General features: G+C 40.6%; 1 protein-coding gene across 1 annotated transcript in view; it reads right to left on the reverse strand.

Moving 5' to 3' along the window:
* The window catches only part of TRPM6 (transient receptor potential cation channel subfamily M member 6), a 162,219-nt gene that overhangs the window by 32,662 nt on the left and 105,767 nt on the right, over window positions 1–23,790 (reverse strand). Inside the window, exons 24-27 of the mRNA XM_024252302.3 lie at window positions 19,212–19,405; window positions 15,036–15,168; window positions 5,307–6,442; window positions 5,003–5,115 (exon numbers count right to left, since the gene is read on the reverse strand). Of these exons, the coding sequence (XP_024108070.3) occupies window positions 5,003–5,115; window positions 5,307–6,442; window positions 15,036–15,168; window positions 19,212–19,405 (1,576 nt within the window). The remainder of the gene's footprint in view (window positions 1–5,002; window positions 5,116–5,306; window positions 6,443–15,035; window positions 15,169–19,211; window positions 19,406–23,790) is intronic.

Below are 23,790 nucleotides of genomic sequence, written 5' to 3' on the forward strand. Positions count from 1 at the left end.
CAAAAAAAAAAAAAAAAAAATACAAAAATTAGCCAGGTGTGGTGGCACACCTGTGGTCCCAGGTACTCAAGGGGCTGAGGTGGGAGGATCACTTGAGACTGGGAGACAGAGGTTGCAATAAGCTGAGATGACAACCGCACCCCAGCCTGTGTGACACAGTGAAACCCTGTCTCAAAAAATAAATAAATAAATAAGAAGGAAATCTGAAGTCAATGACCAAAGTTTCTACCTTAACAAACTAGAGGCTGGGTGCAGTGGTTCACACCTGTAATCTCAGTACTTTGGGAGGCCGAGGTGGGCAGATCACCTGAGGTCAGCAGTTCAAGACTAGCCTGGCCAAAACTGAAAATACAAAAGTTAGCTGGGTGTGGTGGCGTGTGCCTATAGTCCCAGCTACTTGGGAGGCTGAGGCAGGAGAATCACTTGAACCCAGGAGGCAGAGGATGCAGTAAGCCAACATCCTGCCACTGCACTCCAGCCTACACGACAGAGAGAGACTTTGTCTAAAAAAACAAACAAACAAACAAACAAAAACCTAGAAAGAGAAGAGCAAAGTTAAACTCAAAGTAAATAGAACAAAAGAAATAATAAAGATAAAAGCAAGCATGAATGAAACAAAAATCAGAGGCTGGGCGTGGTGGCTCATGCCTGTAATTCCAGCACTTTGGGAGGCTGAGGCAGGCGGATCAATTGAGGCCAGCCTGGCCAACATGTCGAAAACCTGTCTCTACTAAAAATACAAAAATCAGCTGGGCGGGGTGGCACAGGCCTGTAATCCTAGCTACTCAGGAGGCTGAGGCAGGAGAATCACTTGACCCTGGGAAGTAGTTTGCAGTGAGCTGAGATTGCACCACTGCACACCAGCCTGGGTGACAGAGAGAGACCCTGTCAAAAAAAAAAAAGGAGGGGAGGGAAGGGGAAAACCCAAATTTAAAATGTTAGGAACAGGCCAGCTGGGCATGGTGGCTCACCACTGTAATCCCAGCACTTGGGAAACCGAGGTGGGTGGGTCACCTGAGGTCAGGAGTTCGAGCTCAGCCTGGTCAACATGGTCAAACTCCATCTCTATTAAAAATACAAAAATTAGCCAGGCATGGTGGTGGGCGCCTGTAATCCCAGCTACTCGGGAGGCTGAGGTGGGAGAATTGCTTGAACCTGGGAGGCAGAGGTTGCAATGATCCAAGATCAAGCCACTGCACTCCAGCCTAGGCGACAGAGAAATACTCCACCTCAAAAATAAATAAATGAATAAATAAAATAAAATGTTAGGAACAAAAGAAGTGATGTCACTAACCACAGATCTCAAAGACAATAAATGAATAATAAGAGAAGATTATGAACATTATGTCAATAAATTAAACAACTTAAACAAAATGAATAAATTCTTTGACATACACAAAAAAAGCTCATTCAAGAAGAATTACATAACCTAAATAGCTCTATATCTATTACAGAAATTGAATTTGTAGTTAAAAGCTTTCCCACAAAGATGGTTTCATTGGTTAATTCTACCGAATGCTTCAGACTGAAATAATATCAATTCCTTACAAATTCACCCAGAAAACTGAAGAGGAGGGAATACTTCCCAACTCAATAAATAAACCAAGCATCATCCTAATACCAAAACCAGACAAAAATATTACAATAAAAGTGAACTAAAGACAACTATCCCTCAATAATTCTGATGCAAAAAAACTAATGAAAAGTTTGGCAAAATGAATACAATATGAAAAAAATACATCATGACCAAGTGGGGTTCATCCCAGCAAGGTAATTTAATATTCTAAGAATTCTAACATTATAAAATTAATGAATGAAATTCACTGTAAAATAACAAAATCAAAAGGAGAAATACCTGATCACCTAAGTAGATACAGAAAAAGCATTTGACAAAGGCTAATATCCATGAATGATAAAAATTCTCTGAAAACTAAAAACAGAAGGAAAGTTTTCACCCTGATAAAGGGCATCCATAGAAAAACCTATAGCTAACCTCATTCTTAATGGAAAAGGATTAAATGCTTTTCCCCTAAGAACAGACACAGGAAAAGATATCTGCTTTTATCACTTCTAGTCAATATTATACCAGAGGTTCTGTTCAGTGTAATCAGGCAAGAAAAGGAAATACAACATGTCCAGATTGAAAGAAAGAAATAAAACTATCTATGTTTGTAGATGACATGGTCATGTATATAGAAAATTCTTAAAAAGCTACACAAAATCTACTGAAGTAAAGAAGTTTAGCAAGGTTGCAAAATACAGGACCAGTATCAAAAAACTTCTATATACCATAAACAAATAATCAGATATTAAAATTGTTAACTAATGGCAGTTATAATAAAATTAAAAAATATGAAATAGGGATACATTTAACAAAATATGTGCAAGATCAGTACTCTAAAAGCTATAAAACATTACTCCAAGAAGTCAAAGAAGGCCTAAATGGAGAAATACATCACGTTCGTGAATCCGAAGACTCATTATTGTTAAGATGTCAACTTTCCCCACATCGACATATAGATTTATGGCAATTCCATTCATAATCCCAGTCCACTTCTCTATAAAAATTGACATGCTGATTCTAAATTTATATGGAAATGCAAAGAACACAAAAAGCCAAACTTTTTGAAAAAGAAAGAAAATTGACCTTTAATATATGACTCAAAATTTATTATAAAGTTGTATTCAAGATAGCATAATATTGGCATAGAGATAGAAATCGATCCATACATATTGTGATCTATATGGTCAATTAATTTTTGACAAAGATGTCAAGGCAACAACAGAAAAAAGAGATCTTCTATTATTGTTAATATGGTCAAGAACAAATTGAAAAAGATATCTTTTTACCAAAAAAATGGTAGAGAATTTTGATATTCATATTCAAGAAAGAAAGAGAAGGGCAGAAGAAACTCAATTCTTAGCTCAAAAATTACCTCAAAATGGAGTATAGGCCTACATGCAAGAGCTAAAACTATGAAATTCCTAGAAGAAAACATGAGAATAAGTCTTAGTGATGTTGGCAAAAATATTTTAAATGTGATACAAAAAATCATAGACTATCAAAGAAAAGAATCAAACACTTCATCAAAAAAATTATGGTTTCAAAGGACATTTACGAAAATTAGAAGGCAAACCACTGAGACAAAATATTTGCAAAAACATCTACTCAAAAAAGGATTTATATCTAACATATATTTTAAAACGCTCACAACTTTATAATACGACAACAAGCCAATTTTTTAAATGGGCAAAGATCTGAGCAAACATGTCACCAAAAAAGATATACCGTCATGCCCTGCATAACAATATTTCAGTCAATGACAGGCCACTAATACAACAGTGGTCCCATAAGATTATAATGGAACTGAAAAATGCCTGTCACCTAGTGACATTACAGCTGTGATAACATCGTAGCACATTTTGTTTTTTATAAATTTAGTGTAGCCTAAGTGTACAGTGTTTATAAAGTCTACAGTAGTATACAGTAATGTCCTAGGCCTTTGCATTCACTCACCGCTCACTCACTGATACTCCTAGAAAAACTTCCAAGTCCTGCAAGTAAGTGCCCTATACAGGTGTACCAATTTTTATCTTTTATACTGTACTTTTACTGGCCCTTTCTATGTTTAGATATGCTTAGATACACAAATACCATTGTGTTACAATTACCTAAAGTGTTCAGTACAGTAACATACTGTACAAGTTTATAGCCCAGGAGCAACAGGCTACATCATACAGACTAGGCATGTGGTAGGTTAGACCATCTAGGTTTGTGTAAGTACATTCCATGATGTTTGTGCCATGAGGAAATCACCTAATGACACATTTCTCAGAAAGTATCCCCATCATTAAGCAATGCATGACTGTACAGATGGCAAATAAACATATGAAAAGATGCCTAGTAGCATTCGTCACTATGGAAATACAAATGAAATTGTACCATGAGATACCACAACACATTCACTAATATGGCTAAAATTTAAAAGATTGAGTATAGTGAATTGGTGAGTGCTATGATTTGAATGTTTGTTCCTTCCAAAACTCATGTTAAAACTTATCCCAGTGTAATCATATTGAGAGATGGAGCCTTTAAGAGGTGACTGGATCATGAGGGCTCTGGCTCATGAATAGATTAATTCATTCATGAGTTAATGGACTAATGGATTATGGAGGGGATAGGTTATTTATCATGAGAGTGGATCTGTTACAGAAGCCTGTTTGGCTCTCTCAGGAGCCTCCCTTGCCATGTGATGCCCTGTGCCACCTAGGATTCTGCAGAGAATCTCTACCAGCAAGAAGTCCCTACCAGATATGTTCCCTCCACCCTGGACTTCCCAGCCTCCAGAACTGTAAGAAATAAACTTCTTTTCTTTATTAATCACCCAGTCTTAGGTTTCCATTATAGCAACACAAAACAAACTAAGACAGTGAGGATGTGGAATAGCTGAAATGCTCATAAATTACTGGTGGACATGTAAAATCTTACGATTACCTTGGAAACCAGTTTGGAAGTTTCTTCAAAAATTAAAAAACACTTACCATATGACTCTGACATTCCATTCCTAAGTATTTACCAAGGAGAAATTAAAACATATGTCCACAAAAAGACTTGTACACAAATGTTCATAACAGCATTTTTGGAATAGCCAGAAATTGAAAACAACCCAAATGTCCTTCAACATGTTAGCAGATAAATAAATTGCAGTATATCCACCCTAATGACTCTTAAATTTATATCTGGGTGTGGTTGTATATGCCTGTAGTCCCAGCTACTTGGGAGGCTGAGGTGGTAGGACTACATGTGCCCAGAGGTTCAAGATCAGCCTGGACAACATAGCAAGACCACATCTCTTAAAAAGAGGAACAAATTATATCTTCAATCCTTTCAATACAGTGTTATTTTGTGTAGATGGCACTTTACAATAAAGATAAATCAAACTAAGATAGGCCACTACCTTGACTACTCAAAACCTAAAAGACAGAATAACAGTACACTTACCGGCACCTGGAGTCCTTGAGTATTCTTCTTTTTCTTTGACAGTCTCCTGTCTTTGGTTAGCATTTTCGCTTTGACCCATGCTCCCTGCCCTATTTCTGAAGAGCCTGAAAGATCTGTAAGGGAAATGGTCCAGATGAGAAAGTTGACAACAGTAAGTGGGGAACATTTTATTTTACAGAAAAAGCTGAGAGAATGAGGAGAATGACAATGTGGTTAAGAGTCATAGATTTAAAAAACAAAACAAAACAAAACCAGTAGCAATGCAAAGGACTTAATGCTGATTTTTTAAATGTTTATTCCTTACTTTTAATCTTACAGATCTTCATCAATTTCTCCTCCTTATGGAATCTAAAACTATGACTCCTAGCGAAGGGCCTGTCTCTGCGGAGAGGATTGATCCAAAAGGATGTGTTTGGCTGAAGCCATGGTCCCACCTCTGAGCATTCACTACTCTGGGCCGATCTTGTTGAGTTATTAGATAGGGAGCTGTCCTGGGCCTGCTTCTGGTGCTGTTCACTCCAAGCGGAATCACTGTCACAAGTGGAGGGCAAGCAGGTTTGCCATTTTTCCTTAATGCTAAACACACCAGTTTCATCACCTTCTGAAAATGCCCAGTTTACATATCCACCTCCAGTTTGCATGATCTTGGCTTGGGAAAGAGGGGAGCTCATTGTCATGGGTTCAGGTGTGCAACTCAAAGTGGGTAGCACTTGCTCCACCTTGTCTTGTCCATCCAGTAAGTAAGCAATTGGCTCGTGCTTTTCCTTGGGTTCATCCACTGATGCCCGGTCAGAGACAACTGGGGTCTGCCCAGTCAGATGAACAAGAACCTCAGTCTGGATGGCCTGTTCAGTTGCCAGCACATCTGGCACAGAGGGTCTGGACAGAGGCAAGACAGTTTCTGCTGAAAAAGGAACTCGCTTTAGATTAGAAGGGACCAGAAGAAACTGGCCATACTTTGAGTGTGCTTGCCTGTTAGGAGACACCCCAGAAACCACTATACTACTTTCTGTTTCTTGCCTTTCCTGGTCATTTCTTACATTTGTGGCCTCTCTTTTACTGTCTGTAATCTCAAGAAGCGCCCCCCTCTGCACTCTTGGGGGATGCCGGCCTCCAGCCAGGCTCCTCAGCAAAGAAGAGGGCATGCTATAATACTGGTATTTCTTCTCTCCAGCGATCTCCATGCTGCCTAGAACCTCTGCACAGATGACATTGCTCCAGCTGTGGGGAAGTTTTTTGCAAGTAGAATGCTTTCTCTTGGCCAGGAGAGCCTCATCCTCTTGCAAAGTGTCAACAGCAGAAAGGACTTTTAGGGTATCCACAGTCAGGGCAGAGAGATCCTGCAGGTGTCCCACCTGGCTGTCCAAAGACAGTAAGGAGTCGTTTATAAAAGACACCTTTTCATTCATTTCTTTCAGCTGGAAGTACATCTCTGTAACCCTAGTGGTGAAGGAAGGGAGAAAACCAATAAGCACATTAAGCCAGTGGGAATTTGCTCTCTTCCTACCCTACTTCCATCCTTAAATGGCTCCTGAGCCTCAGCTGCTTCCCTAGGTTAAGTCTGTCTTTTGCCTTCTTCTTCGCCCAATACATAACTCTCAACTCAGGTCATCTCATCCACTCCTATAATGCCCACTACTACCCACAGGAGAGGAAAAACTTACATATCTACATTTCCAGCCCTTATTTCTTTTTAATATTTCAGAACCACATTTCCAGTTCCAGCTAATGATTCCTTCAATTGTGTGATCAATCATCCCATTTTTACTCATTAATATATTTATTCATTTACATGACAAACATTTGAATACTTCCTAACTGCAAGCACTGTACAATTTTAATGCATGTAGGAGATCCTGAGGAAGAAATAAGAATGACAGAAACAGAATCAATAATCAAATATGTAATTAAGAAAAAGAAAAAAACACAGATCTTTAAAATTAAAAAAATATATATATCTAACTCTACTGTTCAAACAGGCTTCCCAAGTTTCAAACAAAATCCATTTTAGAAGACTTATATTCAGAAAAAGCCTAATGCAAATTTTTAAAGTTGTTTTGAATACTTTAACCCAAGATTATGATGTTCAGTCATTGATTCATGTAAAAGCAAGACAACACATGTTCACCTATTCAAATGTAAATGTTAAGTTGCAAGTAAATTGAATTAAATGTAACAATTAGTCCAGGTGCAATGGCTCAGGCCTGTAATCCCAGCACTGTGGGAGGCAGGTGGATCACTTGAAGTCAAGAGTTTGTGACCAACCTGGCCAACATGGTGAAACCCCATCTCTACTAAAAAATACAAAAATTAGCTGGGCACGGTGGCAGGCACCTGTAATCCCTGCTACTCAGGAGACTGAGGCAGAGGTTGCAGTGAGCCAAGATCGCGCCACTGCACTCCAGCCTGGGCAACAGAGTAAGACTCCATCTCAAAAAAAAAAAAAAAAAAAGTAAAAATTAATTTAATTGAGAGATGGTTACTATTTGTCTGTACATTTCTTTGTAATTATCTCTGTATGTGGATGAGGTTGGTTTTGTATCCCCCAAAGAGGATATGTTGAAGCCTTAACCCCAGAACCATAGAATGTGACCTGATTTGGAAATCAGATATTGATAGAGTAATCAAGTTAAAATGTGATCATCAGGCTGAACCCTAATCCAATATGACTGGTGTCCTTATAATGTGAAATCCTGACACAGACACACAGAGGGAAGATGATATGAAGATACACACGGACAAAATGGCCATTGACTAGAATGATGCATCTACAAGCCAAGGAACACCCACGGTTGCCAGCAAACACCAGAAGCTAGAAGAGGCAAGGAAGGATAGCAACATCGGAGAAAGCATGTCCCTGCCAACACCTTGATTTTGGACTTCTAGCTTCCAGAAGTCTGAGACAATAAAGTACTGTTAGAAGACACACAGTTTTTGGTATTTTGCTGCAGCAGCCCTGGGAAACTAATGCAGCTATCTAAACTTCATGAGTGATGGAATAAATTACAACATGTATGAGTTGATTACATAAAAAGAAACTTGTATGCAAAAATAGAACACAAGGGTTTAAAACAAAAATAAATTGGAAAACTAGTATTCTAATAAATTTGATGAGGCATTGATATCTCTTGATTAAGCAAAAACGTTCACAATTTATTGAGGAAAAAAAATTACAAAGACTCCCAAGGACAGGAACAGATGAAAAGATACAATACAAAAGGTAAGGAAACCCAGTAAAATAGTCAACCTCATTAGGTAATCACAGATGAAAATTAAGATAATAATGAGTTCATCCATATCATAACAGCATTTGTTTTAACCCATTTGTTTTAACCTCGCAAATTAAAAAAAGAAAAAGTGAAACAACTCAGTGGTAGCAAGGATGGAACACAGGGACACAATATTGTAAAGGAAACATAATCTTACTATGCTAAAGCAGACAGATATGTTATATTATGAGATAGAATATTATGCATCCATTAAAAATCATATTCACATTGTTGATAATTATTTTCTTGGGCTATTTCTGGTGGTAGAGGCAGGGCTGGGAATGTCTATTATGTTCGGCATTATGTTTTCAAATTTGGTATAAAATTTTAAGTTCAGAAACAATCGTTAAAATATATTTACAAAGTATATGTAATTAATTGGAGAAAACATTTTTGATGTGTAAAAGCAAAAAAAAAAAAACAGGATACAAAACAGTATCATTTTAACTGGAAATATGTAGAAGACTAAATTTTAAAAAGCCAAAATTTTCACAGTGAACTCTGGCATATCACATTGTTTTTTCTTTCTTTTCTTCCTCTGTTTCGTTCTATTATTTGGGTGAGAGGAGGTATAGTTTCAGTTTCTCAATAATGAAAACCTTCAATAAACAAGATTAAAATAAAAAAACAGCATGGGAGGGAACCTAACCAATTGTGTCATGGCTGACGTGACCATTGCAGAAATGAAAAATGATTCCCGCTCTTATCTGGGGGCAGGGAGAAGTCGTGATTGTGCCATGAAGAGTTTAACACTCAGCTGTAACAAGTACTTCCCAAAATAGTGTTAGACTTCCCATCTTTAGAACACATCTCAAGTCACAGGGATTGAAAGAAAGATCTTCCACTTCCTCTTTCTGGGACCTTTGTAAATAGAAATTAAAGATAAAAAGAGTGGCATTTTTATTATATTCCATTTTTATTATATTCTATGTGAGTAGAACCCTCTCTTTCTTGCTTCTGCTATAGAATTCAACTTCTATAACTCAATAGAGGCTTAACAAATGCTTCCTGACCTTCTGGAATCTGCAAAATTAGAACTGGCAAGGATGATGTGGGAAACAGCACAAAATATATGTATACTCCCTTCCAAATATGCTTAATTAGAGCCTCTCCATCCAGTGAACTGTTTCATCTAATTCAAAAACAGTACAGTCTGAACACCAGTAATGGAGACTCATTAAGTTCCATTAGCAGCAGTCACATCGAAAGGATACAATAGAAACCAGCAACTATTCACAGCCACAGGTAACATGCTACAATAGAAACCTGTTAGACAAACAACCTGGTCACCCTTAAATCAGGTCCCTTGCTTTTACAGACTTATTTTCTAAAACTTGATGTCCCGTGAAACATATTTTAATTATATTGCTGGACCACCAATGACATTAATTTAGCCTTTCAGTCATTCTGACACATAAAATTTATAATTTTAGTTTCCTCCATGCAAGGTACGAGGATGGAAGAAAGATGAGAATGGTAGTTGTTTTATTATGGGCCTTTAGGCAAGATGGCTTAAAATGAGATAACAGCAAGTATAATTACAATCATCATGAAAATCACCATATTCACTGAGTGCTCACTATGTGCCAAGCATTTTATAAAGGTTCTACCTGTACTATTTTATTTAATCCATGTAACAACCCTATAAGGTGGGCATTACTATTATCCTTTCATAGAAAAGAGCCTGGGTCGGCCGGGCACGGTGGCTCATGCCTGTAATCCCAGCACTTTGGGAGGCTGAGGCAGGTGGATCATCTAAGGTCAGGAGTTCTAGACCAGCATGGTCAATATGGTGAAACCCCATCTCTACTAAAAAAAAAAAATAGCTGGGAGTGGTGGCAGGCACCTGTAATCCCAGCTACTGGGGAGGCTGAGGCAGGAGAATCACCTGAACCCAGGGAGCGGAGGCTGCAGTGAGCTGAGATCATGCCATTGCACTCCAGCCTAGGCAACAAGAGCGAAACTCCGTCTCAAAAAAAAAAGAGAGGTTAGGTCACATAGCCAGAGTCACATGGCCCATGAAAACGTCAGGCATCAAACCTAGACAGGCCAACTCCATATTCAGTGGCATTGACCACTGCCTTCTGGTACCTCTCAGCAACTCACCTAGGATCTAGGCAATTTCTTTTGGGGGTTCCTAGAGTACCATGAAATGCTACATGAACTACACCAACAATTCTCATGCTGGGAGGTGTCACAGATGTTCCTCAGTAAGGTTTCATGGTCAAATAGTGCTGGGACCTGCTTAAGCTATAACTGTACTGACGAATTACAATGCACATTATGTTAAATATTTTTTAAAACCACAGTATTTCCCAAATATAATGTACCAAAACATGCTTAATGTGGAAAAATACCTAAAAGCATCTTACTGCACAGAACAGAGAAAGGGAAAAGCTGACTTACACTACTAGAATCAAAAAAGAAGTTAGAGTCCCAAATAGGGAAAGTAAGATTTAAAACAGCCTTGCTATGTTCTCTTTTTCCACTGTCACAACTCACTTGATTCGAGAAGGATATAGCAATCTCTTCTTCAGAAGTAGGCTAACGTGCAAAATCCTCTGAATCTTCTTCCCTTCCCTCTTCAAACTATTGCTCAGTTACCTCAGGAAATATTCTCCCCCCTTTCCCATACCTCATTTATGAGGTCCCCACAAATGACCTCAACAAAGATGACAGTATAAGAACAGTGCCACTGAGATAGCTCCATCAAGAGGGAAAATAGATTCTATTTTGAAGTTTAATTAGAGCTGCAGGCTCAGATGTGGTAACTCATGCCTGTAATCCCAGCACTTTGGGAGACTGTGGCAGAAGGTTGCTTGAGGCCAGGAGTTCAAGACCAGCCTGGGCAACAGTAGCAAGACCCTGCCTCTATAAAAATGAAAAAATTAAAAGTTAGCTCAGCATGGTAGCATGTGCCTGTAGTCCTAGCTACTTGGAAGGCTGAGGCAAGAGGATCGCTTGAGCCCAGGATTTCAAGGGTGCATGAGCTCTGATCACTCTATCTAAATAATAATAATAACAATTAATTAGAGCTTCATAACCAAATTCTAAACCTCTTGGAAGCACCCATAATTTTCAGAAGGTACATATCCATTGAATTTCTAACCCTCTACTCAAATCCCAAGAAAAGAATCCAAGAGAAACACAATGCTTTATGATGGTTAATGTTTTTAGGATTTTATCATTGAATTACTTGTTTATAAATGTCTGGTTCTCAATTTTCACTCTATGTTCTCTTAGTTTGTGATACCGCCTTCTTCTAGTTCTCTTTATACTCCTCTGAATGGTTATTTATGGTCTTCTCCATGAGTTTCTCTTTCTTTGCCCATTACAGGTGTTGGCACCTCCCAGGATTTAACTCTCAGCTCACTAGGTTCCCTCACTCTTGCTTCCTGGGCATAATCACTTCCTCTGTCATACTTCTAGTTTCCTACAATAGGCAGATGACTCCTACAGTTGACTGTACCAATAAGCAGATGAGCTCCTCCACCAGTTCAAATGCTCCCTAGGGGCTTCAGATGCACACATCCAAAGCCTCCTGAACATCTCTGGCTAAATATACTACAAGAATCACAAGCTCAAGAAATCTAAAACTTATTGCTTTCTCCTCACACCTCCTGTGCCTTCATTTTGGTGGTGCCACCTTTCACCTGATTACCCTACTCTTTTCTGAAAGTTGTGCTGGACTGTATGCTCGCCCTTAGCTCCACATCTGATCCTTAACATGCCTAATGAATTGTTCTTTCTAAATGTCATATTCACCCCTTCCTTTCAGTCCCACCACCACCAACCTTGGCAAGGCTGTGGACACATCAGTGTGCTGCACTATTCTCTCAAATGGTCTCCCTGGTTCTTATTCTGACCCCTCAAATCCACACCATTACTGAAGGTAAATCTATCCATATCTTTGGCCACCTGAAATCCTTCCTTAGTTTATAGTTTAGAGTAAACGGCTCTCCATAAACTTATCCCAGTTCATAATCTTGGGGAGGCAGGGAGGCTATCCTGTCCGCATCTCATCTGTTCACCCCCCTTTCCTTAAGGGTTGGAGAAGAATTTGTATTTAAAAAGAAATTATACTAACAATTTTGAGGGGCCCGTTTTTACTTAATAATAGATAACTTTCATTGTACTCTTACTATGAGTCAGCACTCTGCCACACAGTTCATCTATATTATCTCATTTAATCCTCACAACATCTCTAAGAGGTAGGGCTATTTCCGGGGTTTGTTTGTTTGTTTGAGACACAGTCTCATTCTCTTGCCCAGGCTGGAGTGCAGTGGTGCGATTTCAGCTCACTGCAACCTCCACCTCCTGGGTTCATGTGATTCTTCTGCCTCAGCATCCTGAGTAGCTGGAACTACAGGCATGTGCCACCATACCCAGCCAATTTTCTTTGTATTTTTAGTAGAGACAGGGTTTTGCCATGTTGGCCAGGCTAGTGTTGAGCTCCTGATGTCAAGTGATCCACCTGCCTCGGCCTCCAAAAGTGTTGGGATTACAGGAGTGAGCCACCTTGCCCGGCCTCCATGTCTGTTTTACAAATAAGAAAACAGCCTGGCATGGTGGCTCACGCCTGTAATCCCAGCATTGTGGGAGGTCAAGGGGGGCGGATCATGAGGTCAGGAGATCCAGAGCATCCTGACTAACACGGTGAAACCCTGTCTCTACTAAAAATACAAAAAATTAGCCGGGTGTGGTGGCACACACCTGTAATCCTAGCTACTCGGGAGGCTGAGGCAGGAGAATTGCTTGAACCCAGGAGGCAGAAGTTGCAGTGAGCCAAGATCACGCCGTGGCACTCCAGCCTGGTGACAGAGTGAGACTCTGTCGAAAGGAAGGAAGGAAGGAAGGAGGGAAGGAAGGAAACCAAGGAGGTTCAGTAAATTTGCCCACGTCCATATAACTAGTAAGTGCCTGAAGCAGGACTTCACCCCAGCTCCGTAAGCTCCTAATATGGGTCTATGCTTCATACAAAGCGGAGAACCAAGCTTTCCTGTCGGACTCAATGAGCATAGCTATAAAGGGGGGCAAAACGTGTAGAAGAAGGAAAGAGAAATTCATATAACTATGGACTAAAGATATTATGTAGGTGAAATCAATTTTTGTGGACTCAATCTTTGATATTCAATTTTTTCTCCATATTAAATTTGATCTGAAATTCAGGCACAGAAACACAGATTTATATAAATATGGTATCAATAGAGAAGTCCAGATTTATTTAAACATGACTTATGCCCATAGTGAACCATTTAGAAAGTTCTTCATATGATTCAGTTTAAGTAAAGCCATATTTAAGGATTCACATCTCTCTATCTGATATTTGCACATCAGAAAAAAAATACATAATTAGATATAATACATCATAGTTCCATGTATGTTCAAAAATAAAGGAACTCATTTAACTTCTGTCAATTTGCTTCCATTTACAAGAACAATTCTGTGTTTTAAAAAAATGCATTTCATCACATATAGCCTTCCATATTTTCACACGATGCCATGCACCCACAATTAGTAATAAATCCACAGTAACTCAGATCACATTATAGCTTCCTAATATGTTCAATCTCTCCAATACGTCTCCTCCTCTTTCCTCAAATCTCTGAATGTCCCCCATACCGCCTGCCTCCCTCGAAATCCCACACACAGGCACACCCAGCTGACGACTCTGCCTCAAGACCTGGGTCCCCACCAACCTTGTCTGCCCTCCCATCTACTCTGGCCATATCCTGTCCCGTTCCCCTGCTTCGGGGAAAAGGCCAGACCCTCCATTTTCCCAGCTTCTTAGGGACTTCTCTTCAGCAAATGGCCTCCTCCCTCCACTCCTGAGTTTCTCCCTTGCTGGTGGATCATTTTCAGGACCATGCTGTTTTATTTATTGCCACATTAAGCAAAATCCAACAAAAAAACCTCACTGTGTCCCCATACCTCATCAAGCTTCCCTGCACCGTAACACTTCTCCCAAAAGCCACCTGTAATTGCAGTTTCTGCTTCTCCTATTCTCTCTTCACCCACTTCAGTGAAGCAGCCGCCAACTCCACCGCACGACAACCGCCAGTCAGACGCCCTAAGAACCCCACTCCCCATCCAACCAGCACCCTCTATCTACCTCCTCCTCCCCTCTGGCTGCTGCCAGACACACCATGTGGCCTCAGGCGGCTGCGCTTGCTGTTCCTTCCGCCAGGGGCGCTATTCCACCAGACACCCCTGCCTCGCCCACTGCCTCACTTCCTTCAGGCCTCCACTCAATGCCCTCAGAGCGACCTTCTAGGACCAGACCATCTAAACAGTCCACTCAACCCCCAGCTCCGCTAGATTTCACGCCACCATCATTTCCTATTCTCTCCAACTACTTTATTTTTCTTCATAGCTCTTTTACTGCCTGATATTAAATGACAAATCTATTTTTGTGGTTCCTTGCTTAGGTTTTGTTCTCCATCCACTTCATTTCTCTCACCACCTACACACATGCACACACACACACACGCGCACGCGCGCGCATGAATGTAAGTCCCATGAGGACAAGGACTCTTATGTCTTATTAGCCACTTATTCCTAGTAAGTAAAAGAGTGCCTGGAATATAGTAGATGCTTAATAAATATACTTTGATTACATGAATATTATATATTATTAAATGTTTCAAATTATAAAGAACTCAAACCTCTGGGATTTGAAAGTAGATCTTTCTACTCCTTTAGATATTCTAGCAGAATCACGTTTTGTTAGTGGTTTCAGAATGGAAAAGATTTATATCTTTTACCTTTCTGATGTCACTCGGATTCGTTCCTCACAACTACAATTCACATCTTCCATCTTCTCATGGAAGTATTTTTCCACGCACTGCTCCTCAAAATCATGAAGTTTTTTCAGATCCTCCTTACTCAGGTAGAGTTCTATAGAAATAAGTATGAAACACAGAAAGAATCATTATTCACCTCAGGGCATGAGTGGCTTTTCTTCCACTTGTATTGAAAATGAGCAACTATAGCCTTTTGTGATAAAAGTTTGTCACCTTGTCAAACTATTTCTAATATTAATGCAGAAACAGCACCAATAAACAACTGGAAGCCAGGCGCAGTGGCTCACGCTTGTAATCCCAGCACTTTAGGAGGCTGACGGAGGATGGATCGCTTGAGCTCAGGAATTAGAAACTAGCCTGGGCAACACAGGCAGACCTTCTCTCTACAAAAAAATTTCAAAATTAGCTAGGCGCCTGTGGTTCCAGCTACACAGGAAACTGAGGCAGAAGGATGGCTTGAGCCTGGGAGGTCAAGGCTGCAGGAGCCATGATCACGCCACTACACTCCAGCATGGGCTAAAAAGCGAGACCCTGTCTCAAAAAAGGAAAAGAAAAGAAAGGACTGGAAACACCAGCCTGGGTCTCTCCTACTCATTCTCTGAAAATGACTCATATATAGAATTCTTTCTCTTCAATATTTTCACAGGTTAGAATGTTTTCACATTTAACAAAAATTCACTGCGTTTATATGAAAATGGGGAATCTGATTGTCTTTTCTCTCTGCCAACACTTTCTAAAATTAATTAAATTTTAATTGATTCATATTAGATTCACATATTTTTGAGATACATGTGATAATTTGATACATTCATATAATCAAATCAGGGCAACTGGTGGCACAAGCCTGTAGTCACAGCTACTCAGGAGGCTGAGGTAGACCACCTTAAATATTTACCTGTCCTTTAAGAGAGAAACGTTTGAATTATTCTCTTCTAGCTATTTTGAAATGTATAATCAATTAATTTTAACTATAGTCAACCTACTGATGGCGGGGCATGGTGGTTCACACCTGTAATCCCAGCACTTTGGGAGGCCGAGGCAGGTGGATAACTTGAGATCAGGAGTTCAAGACCAGCCTGGCCAACATGGTGAAACCCCACCTCTACTAAAAATAGAAAAATTGGGTGTTTCCTCTCTCAGCTTTGGAGGCCCCCTCCCTCTGTCTCTGTACAAGGGAGCTTCTTCCTTATTTGCCTATTAAACTCTCCGCTCCTTAAAACAAACAAACAAAAAAAATTAGCTGGGTGTGGTGGTCCATGCCTATAATCCCAGCTACTCAGGAGGCTGAGGTATGAGAAACATTTGAACCCAGGAGGCAGAGGTTACAGTGAGCCGAGATCGCTCCACTGCACTCCAGCCTGGGCAACAGAGCGAGACTCCATCTCAAACAACAACAACAAAAACCCTACCGATCTATTGAACACTAGGTCTTATTTCTTCTGTCAAAGTGTATATTTGTACTCATTAATCAACCTCTCTTCCAACTATTTTAGCTGTTACAATGACAGTAAATAACCAATAGGTTAAATGCAAGATTAGAAGAAGGCAGTCTGTTGAAATTAATCCAGTAAGTATAAGAAAGTTTTACCTTGTTACACAGAGTTTGTGCATACTACGTCCTTCTACTGAAGAATGAGATGTTATTATTGCCATTCAATGGCCCGCCACGGCTGTACACCTTCTCTGACACAATTATAAATAACTCATTAAATAGACACATCGCTAAGTGATATTATAAGGCTAACACAATTCTTCATCAAACTCCAGCATTCACATTTGGTCTATTACCTTGGCTTTCACTCCTGCCTAATAGAATAATATACCATCTTTTAAGCAAGTTTATAACACTTAGAAAATATATAAATGAAGTGATGCTGCTAAAAGGATTAAATTGGAAAGTTCTCTTTCTTGAATGGTTTTGCTTACATTAGGAGAAAAAGAACTAACACGGTTCTCCAGAATTTATTTAAAATGCAATTGTTACATTATTTTCTGATAAAATTAATGACCAAAAAATCTTAATTTTAAATTGAAAACATAGCTAAAAGTATTATTCAGCTGTAAAATGTATTCACAACTCAGGTATACAGTGCTTTCTGATTTAAATGGCAGGAAAAAATTTTCAGACACTGAAAAGATTCGGTATCTCCCATCCCCTACCCAACTCTAATGTCTTCTTTCACTAAAGAATCTCCTATGAGCAAGAAACTTTACAGGTGTCATGATGTGAACCTTATGTGGATCCCTGAGAGCAAACAATCCAGAGTAATTCCAATGACAGGTGTAGCTTGCAGTATGTGGCGCTTTCCTGTAATTGTCCGCAAGGTGGCACTGCTGCCCCTTTTGTAAATGTCTTTATCCTCAATATAAAGGATTAGAAGCAATGTTATGAAAATTCAAGAATGTTCCAGAAAGCTCAGGGTGAATTCATTTTAAACTTTACTTGAGTTTTATATGAATCCTCCTATAAGCACAGACCAAGGTGAACCCAGGAAACGTTCTTTCATGTGGTACTAGGAAGTCTGGGCAAATGCTAGTCAATTTCAGGATTTATCAAGCGATTCACACTCTGCTATTAGGTTGCAATGGTTCTGCAGCCAAAGCCTGGGACGTCTCTCTATTAGCAGCCTGAAATTCACAGTATAATTATAAGCCTTCAAGTTAACTTCAGTTATGCTTTGGCTTTTGTACAAAGGCTGAATCTCTTGGTCAGGGAGCGGGGTATGAAAAAGAAAAAAAAAATCTTCAAAGTGACTTAGGAGGAGAAAAAATACTTCACAGAGTCACCTACCACCAGCAAAAGCATATCACCCTGTCAACCCCATAATATATTGCAGGGGATGACCTGTCCCCCTAAGGACCTACCTAAACACATTAATAGCCCACTGTCCCTTAGCTGAAACTCCCGGAGTCCAGAGTATTTTAGAATTCAGAACTGTTCTTTTCTAGTTTCAGAAAGTTAATATAGTGAATATATCATAAATGAAGTGAAATCCCTAGTTAAGATTAAAGCAATCCCTAAAATCAAACATATTACTATTTTCTGCAGCAACATCAATGAATATTCATACTACAAGAAATAAAGAGAATAAATGGCTTCACATCAATTCTCATCAGCCTTTTTTGGCCAAATGAGTCTTTCCTCAATTTATGAAGAAAAAAGGCTTTCAGTTTTCAGAGGTATTTTAGATTTAGGAATTGGGAAAAGGATTGTGCATTTATGCCCTCTGCTTCCTGTATTTCTGGGAACTATCTAGAAATGGGCCTGGTACCAATTGTGGAATTGTTTGACAGGAACTACAGAAGATCTGTAAAACCACCAAACGCAATGTTCTCTGACAACAATTAGTACGACAGTCATATCATGCAGTGAAGATCTGGCTAAACGAGATGAATAAGAAAACCTCAAAATATATAAGCTTATGCTTTGAAAAAACACAAGTGAGAACCCCTGTTTCCGCATCCTGACTCACAATGTTGCCCAGGCTGAAGTGGCTATTCACAGGCATGATCGTGGTGCACCCCAGCTTTAATATTCTGAGCTCAAGCAATTCTTGTGCCTCAGCCTCCTGAGCTAGGACTACAGGCATGCACTACCACACCCAGTTTCTGAGTTGAGGTGCTTGAAAATAAGAAACATCCATTTCAGAATCACTTCCATGCTCAGGAGATTAGAGAACCAGAGGATCGTGACTCTGGTTAATAAGTTAAGCCCAGCTTTGCTTATCTTTTCCCTTAGACCCTAAGGCCTTCTGTAACTCCATTCTCTCTGAATTCCATCTTCCACAACAAAGAGAACAGTACATGTCACATGACTACTCTCTAGGAGTTATTCTGATGAGTTCTCCAGTCAGCAGAGAAAACAGAGGTTTTCCATGTGACATAAAGCCTTTACACAATCAAGCAGAGACTCTCTTCCTACCTATTCCTTTCTAAGTATCTGTTCATCTTGGCAAAAGGCATTGCGACCTCATAATGAGGTCAATATATTTACTTAGACCCAGAACATCAGCTGATATCTATTGTCAGGGAACTCCCAGAGCCCCACAGTGCCCTGGACTTATGATACTCCACTGCATCTTTGTCTTGAATCCTACTTTTTGCTCTCTTTCTGCTGCCTCACATAGAACAACTTACTTAATCCAACGTCACCCTCTTCTTGATCGTGAGGAGCTCGATGACAGCACAGGCGGCGGAGGAGAAGGCCCACGTGGCTCAGCAGGATGAGAGGTGGGGGCAGCCAGGGCTTCTCATGGTAGGTCATGATGTAGCGATAGCGGTTATATTTCCACAGGTTATTTGAAATGGATTCCATATCTAAGTAAACGTTGCTGTAAGATGAAGTAAGAGAGGGACAATGTTTTAATATGAAGACTTGAAAGGTAACAGATTCTATATTTTCCAACATTTATGATTGGCTCACCTGACATTACCAGCAGTTACCCAACACAAATACTATCCATGTGTTTACGATTCTTCTTCCATCAAACAAATATATTAGCTACCTTCTACAATGAAACATGCTAATCAGAATAACAAGCAAAAGGCAGACATTACAATCAGAGAAAAGAAAATGCCAACATTTTCAGTGTAACGAACAGAAAATCCATTCTGGAACTCAACACTATTCTCAAGTCACCATCTCTTCTCACATAAGAAGCTCTTTTTCAGTCCATAATTCATCGTTTATGGGAAACAGCTTTAACGTTCCTCTGTATCATCTACCTAATGTCAAATGTGAGAACTGCTAGAAAAATCCCAGTTAAAACACGCAAACGAACAGTGTTAGTGAAGAAATTGAAGAAGAATCAATTCATCTTAAATCAAAAAGCAGAGCTTCTATTAAAATCCAGACAAATTATTTAGATTAACTTTACAATAAAAGTAACTCCTTATTGGTAGGTCACTTTGTAGTTGTAACATGGAGATAGGATGGTGAATGTTGATATTATAGAACTTGCCATGGGGGTAATGATTGGAGGTACAGTTATTCTGAAACAATGCACCATCCTTAACTACTTAACTTTAAGTATATAATATGATATAAGAGGAAAACAATAAGATGTCCACCTTAATATTTTGCATAGACTAACAAAATTTAGTTTCTTTTTAAAACAATTCTTCTTCTTGCAGTGTCAAAATTTTAGTTTCTTTAGAGAAAGATAGCAGAGTAGAACTTGAGGAAGGCAGCCAAATCTAGCAAATAAAAACACAGACAACCCTAAACTTCAACAGTGATAAAGAAAAGGAACCAGGATCATCCTGGAGAAAGCCATCTTTGGGTAAGAATAGATGTTTCTCAGAATCCGTACAGAAGGTGATTGAAACATAGATGACTGGGTTATACCAGTAGTTCTCAAGCATGTTTTCTGAACCAGCAGCAGCAGCATCACCTGAGAACATGTCAGAAATGCACATATTTGGGGCCCGGTCAATGAGTGGGAAACTCTAGGGTTGCACATGCTATTAATAGCAGTTTCACTCCAACGTGACAACAGCCTTCCACCAGCAGATGGCGACCTTAACAGTGTATTTAATTTTGGGGGGTTGGTTTGTTTGTTTGTTTTTGTTTTTTTCAATTATTTTATAAAGAATTGTCTGTAACCGGCTCCTGGACAAGTAGTCAGGTCTGGGGTTGGTCACTTTGTATGGTCTTCAGTGTGTTCATCTCTAACGTGAGAAATTTGTCCTATGCGAGGATTTCTCAACTTCTTTTTTGATGCTGGACATTTGTTGTTGTTGTTGGCCAGGAGGCTCACAAAGAGGCCTTTATTTATCTAGCTCAAAGTATACACTATCACAGTCTTATTTGCTACTCCTTCTACTAAAATAGTTCAAATCAATGTTTCTACCACACTATCAAAAAGTTATATTTCTTTTTGCCTCCCCACATCAGAGTGGTTGAATAGAAGGTAGAAACAGGCCGAGAGTCCATAGGCTCCCAGCTCTAAACAGTGTCAGGGCAGGAAGGGGTGGCTCCAGGTCTCACTGTGGCACCTTCTACAGAAAATAGACGCAGCTGCCAGGCCTGGGGACAGAAACCAGACATCCCAGTCCATCTCCAAAAAGCAGCACAAATACTTTCCCCCGACAGTGTGAAAAATACACACCTCTAGCACTCTGCAGTGGTGCATTTAGTTTTCTTTAAGAAAAAACAAATCAGTAGTTATGTATCCTGTTTCCTCAAGTTTCAAGAAAAAAAAAAATGAAAGGTCACTCTTTTCTCTTTAAACACTGATGTGTAGCTAGTAACTTGGATAAAAAGGTAACCACCCTACAAAATGTGCTCAGCATGTTCTGATGCCAGGATGGGCTTGGCCGCCTAGGCTGGGGCTAGAAAGGAGAACTCCATCTGTCCCAGTGGAAACTGAAGCCAAGTGTCGGTGCCGCATTTGGCTTCAAGATCAAGAATCAGAGCCTTTGAAATGGAAAGGGGGCATCTGAAAGGGCACCCCCACCAGGGGCTTTTCAGAGCTAAGGCTCCAGAAGGAAGGAGTCGCCCTGCTAGTGACAGAGCTGGGAGTCACTCTGAGCTGCAGCTCCCACAGGATCCCCCTGTGAGAGGCCCCATCTGACCCTCTCCAGCCCATGGCTCTCTGCAACTGCCACCTATACTCAGGTATATGGCTTTGCTGCTGCTGGCTTTTCAAATCAGCTATTATGTTTGAGATGTGACTGTCACCAACAGAGTTCTGTCCTAAAAAGCCATCCCAGTGCCATGTTGGCTCAGGGGGCACCAGCTTTGTGCTGCCTCCATAACAAGCAGGAGAGTTCTCAAAGCAATGTTCCACTGATCCCTGGACGCCACTGCAGCATTAGGGACAGGTTCGGTCCCCTGGAGGGGAAAGGTGGCTTCAAGGCTGTTCTCTGGGCCGTTTGCAGGAGATCTGCAGGTACCAGGAGCCCGTACTTATCGCTTCTTTCAGTGGTGGCCAAGCCAACCAGACCCAAACATGATGCACACGGGCTCCCAGACTTGGCTCTCACTCAAAATTGACCCACACCCCTTGGGCTGCTCTGCAGTTCTTTGGACTCCAAGACCCAGAAGGGCCTCTGCCCAGCTGCCTGCTTGGGCAAGACTCACTGGGTACCATGAGCAGCAGGTGTTCACCCAACCTCGAGTATACACCCCTAGTGACTGGGAGCGCACCACCTGACCGGGCGACACTCCTTCCCAAAGAGTCCAAAGAGCCTCTTGGAGACACCCACAGCAGGAGCATCACGCCATCCCATCAACAGCCCCCATTTACCTTCCTAGGGCTAAGATGCGGGGTGTGAGCCTTTCCCCTGAGAGCAAATGGGCAGTGAGACACTGGACATTTTTAATAAACAAAAATCTCAGACTACCAGCCTGGGCAACATGGCGAAACCCCGTCTCTACCAAAAATACAAAATTTAGCTGGACATAGTGGCATGCATCTGTGATCCCCGCTACTCGGGAGGTTGAGGTGGGACGATTGCTTGAACCAGGGAGGCAGAGGTTGCAGTGAACTGAGATCACACCACTGCACCACTCCAGCCTGAGTGACAGAGTGAATCCCTATCTCTCCCCATGCCCCCACAAAAAACTCAGACCCTTTTATTATTTGATATATAAAAATAGCTATTATAACTAAACACCAGCAAATATTCCAAGTTCCTAAAATGGTTGGGCTAAGAGACATGATGACTATCATATAAAAAGCAGGAAGGTATGTCTTCCCCATGTATAGGTAACAACACAGCAGTCACTTTTTTTTTAAGAATTTTGATTTACTTTGCTGACTCTCAACCCTTGTCTTCCCTACTTTCGTTACTCATACTGCATAAATTGATTTTCCCTTTTCTTATCTTTTCCTCTTCAGTAAGATAAGCAAGGAATCAAATACCTAGCACAGTGCCTGACAGTTAAGAGGCATCTAGAAAATATGAGTTTCTTCCCATTACTTCACTTGGTTTCTTTTGTCTAGGAAACAAATATGTGTCAGGCACTCTTTTCAGTGTTTGAGGTAAATTGCTTGCTTCTGAGCAAGACGAGAAGAGGTGAGGAAGTGGCCCATACTGGTAGCTGCAGGAAGAGCATTCTAGGCAGAGGGAATAGCAAGTGCAAAGGCACCTGTGTGGTCTGAAAAACTGAGGGGCCACTGTGGTTGGAGAGAATGGGTCAGGGGAAGACTAGTGTGATGCACGATTTAAGAAGTGACGGCTGGGTGCAGTGGCTCATACCTGTAATCCCAGCACTTTGGGAGGCCAAGGCAGGTGGATCACAAGGTCAAGAGTTCAAGACCAGCCTGGCCAATATGGTGAAACCCTGTCTCTACTAAAAATACAAAAATTAGCCGGGTATAGTGGCATGCACCTGTAGTCCCAGCTACTTGGGAGGCTGAGGCAGAAGAATCACTTGAACCCGGGAGGCAAAGGTTGCAATGAGCCGAGATAACACCACTGCAGTCCCGCCTGGGCAACAGAGAGAGACTCAAAAAAAAAAAGAAAAAAAGTGACAGGGGCCAGGCATGGTGGCTCGCACCTGTAATCCCAGCACTTTGGGAGGCCGAGGCGGGTGCAGGAATTTGAGACCAGCCTGGCCAACAGGGTGAAACCCTGTCTCTACTAAAAATACAAAAATTAGCCAGGTGTGTGGCACACACCTGCAATCCCAGCTACTCGGGAGGCTGAGGTAGGACACCTGCTTGAACCTGGGAGGCAGAGGTTGCAGTGAGCTGAGATCGTGCCATTG

The sequence above is a fragment of the Pongo abelii genome, chromosome 13 (genome assembly GCF_028885655.2).
Source record: "Pongo abelii isolate AG06213 chromosome 13, NHGRI_mPonAbe1-v2.0_pri, whole genome shotgun sequence".
Lineage (NCBI taxonomy): Eukaryota > Metazoa > Chordata > Mammalia > Primates > Hominidae > Pongo > Pongo abelii.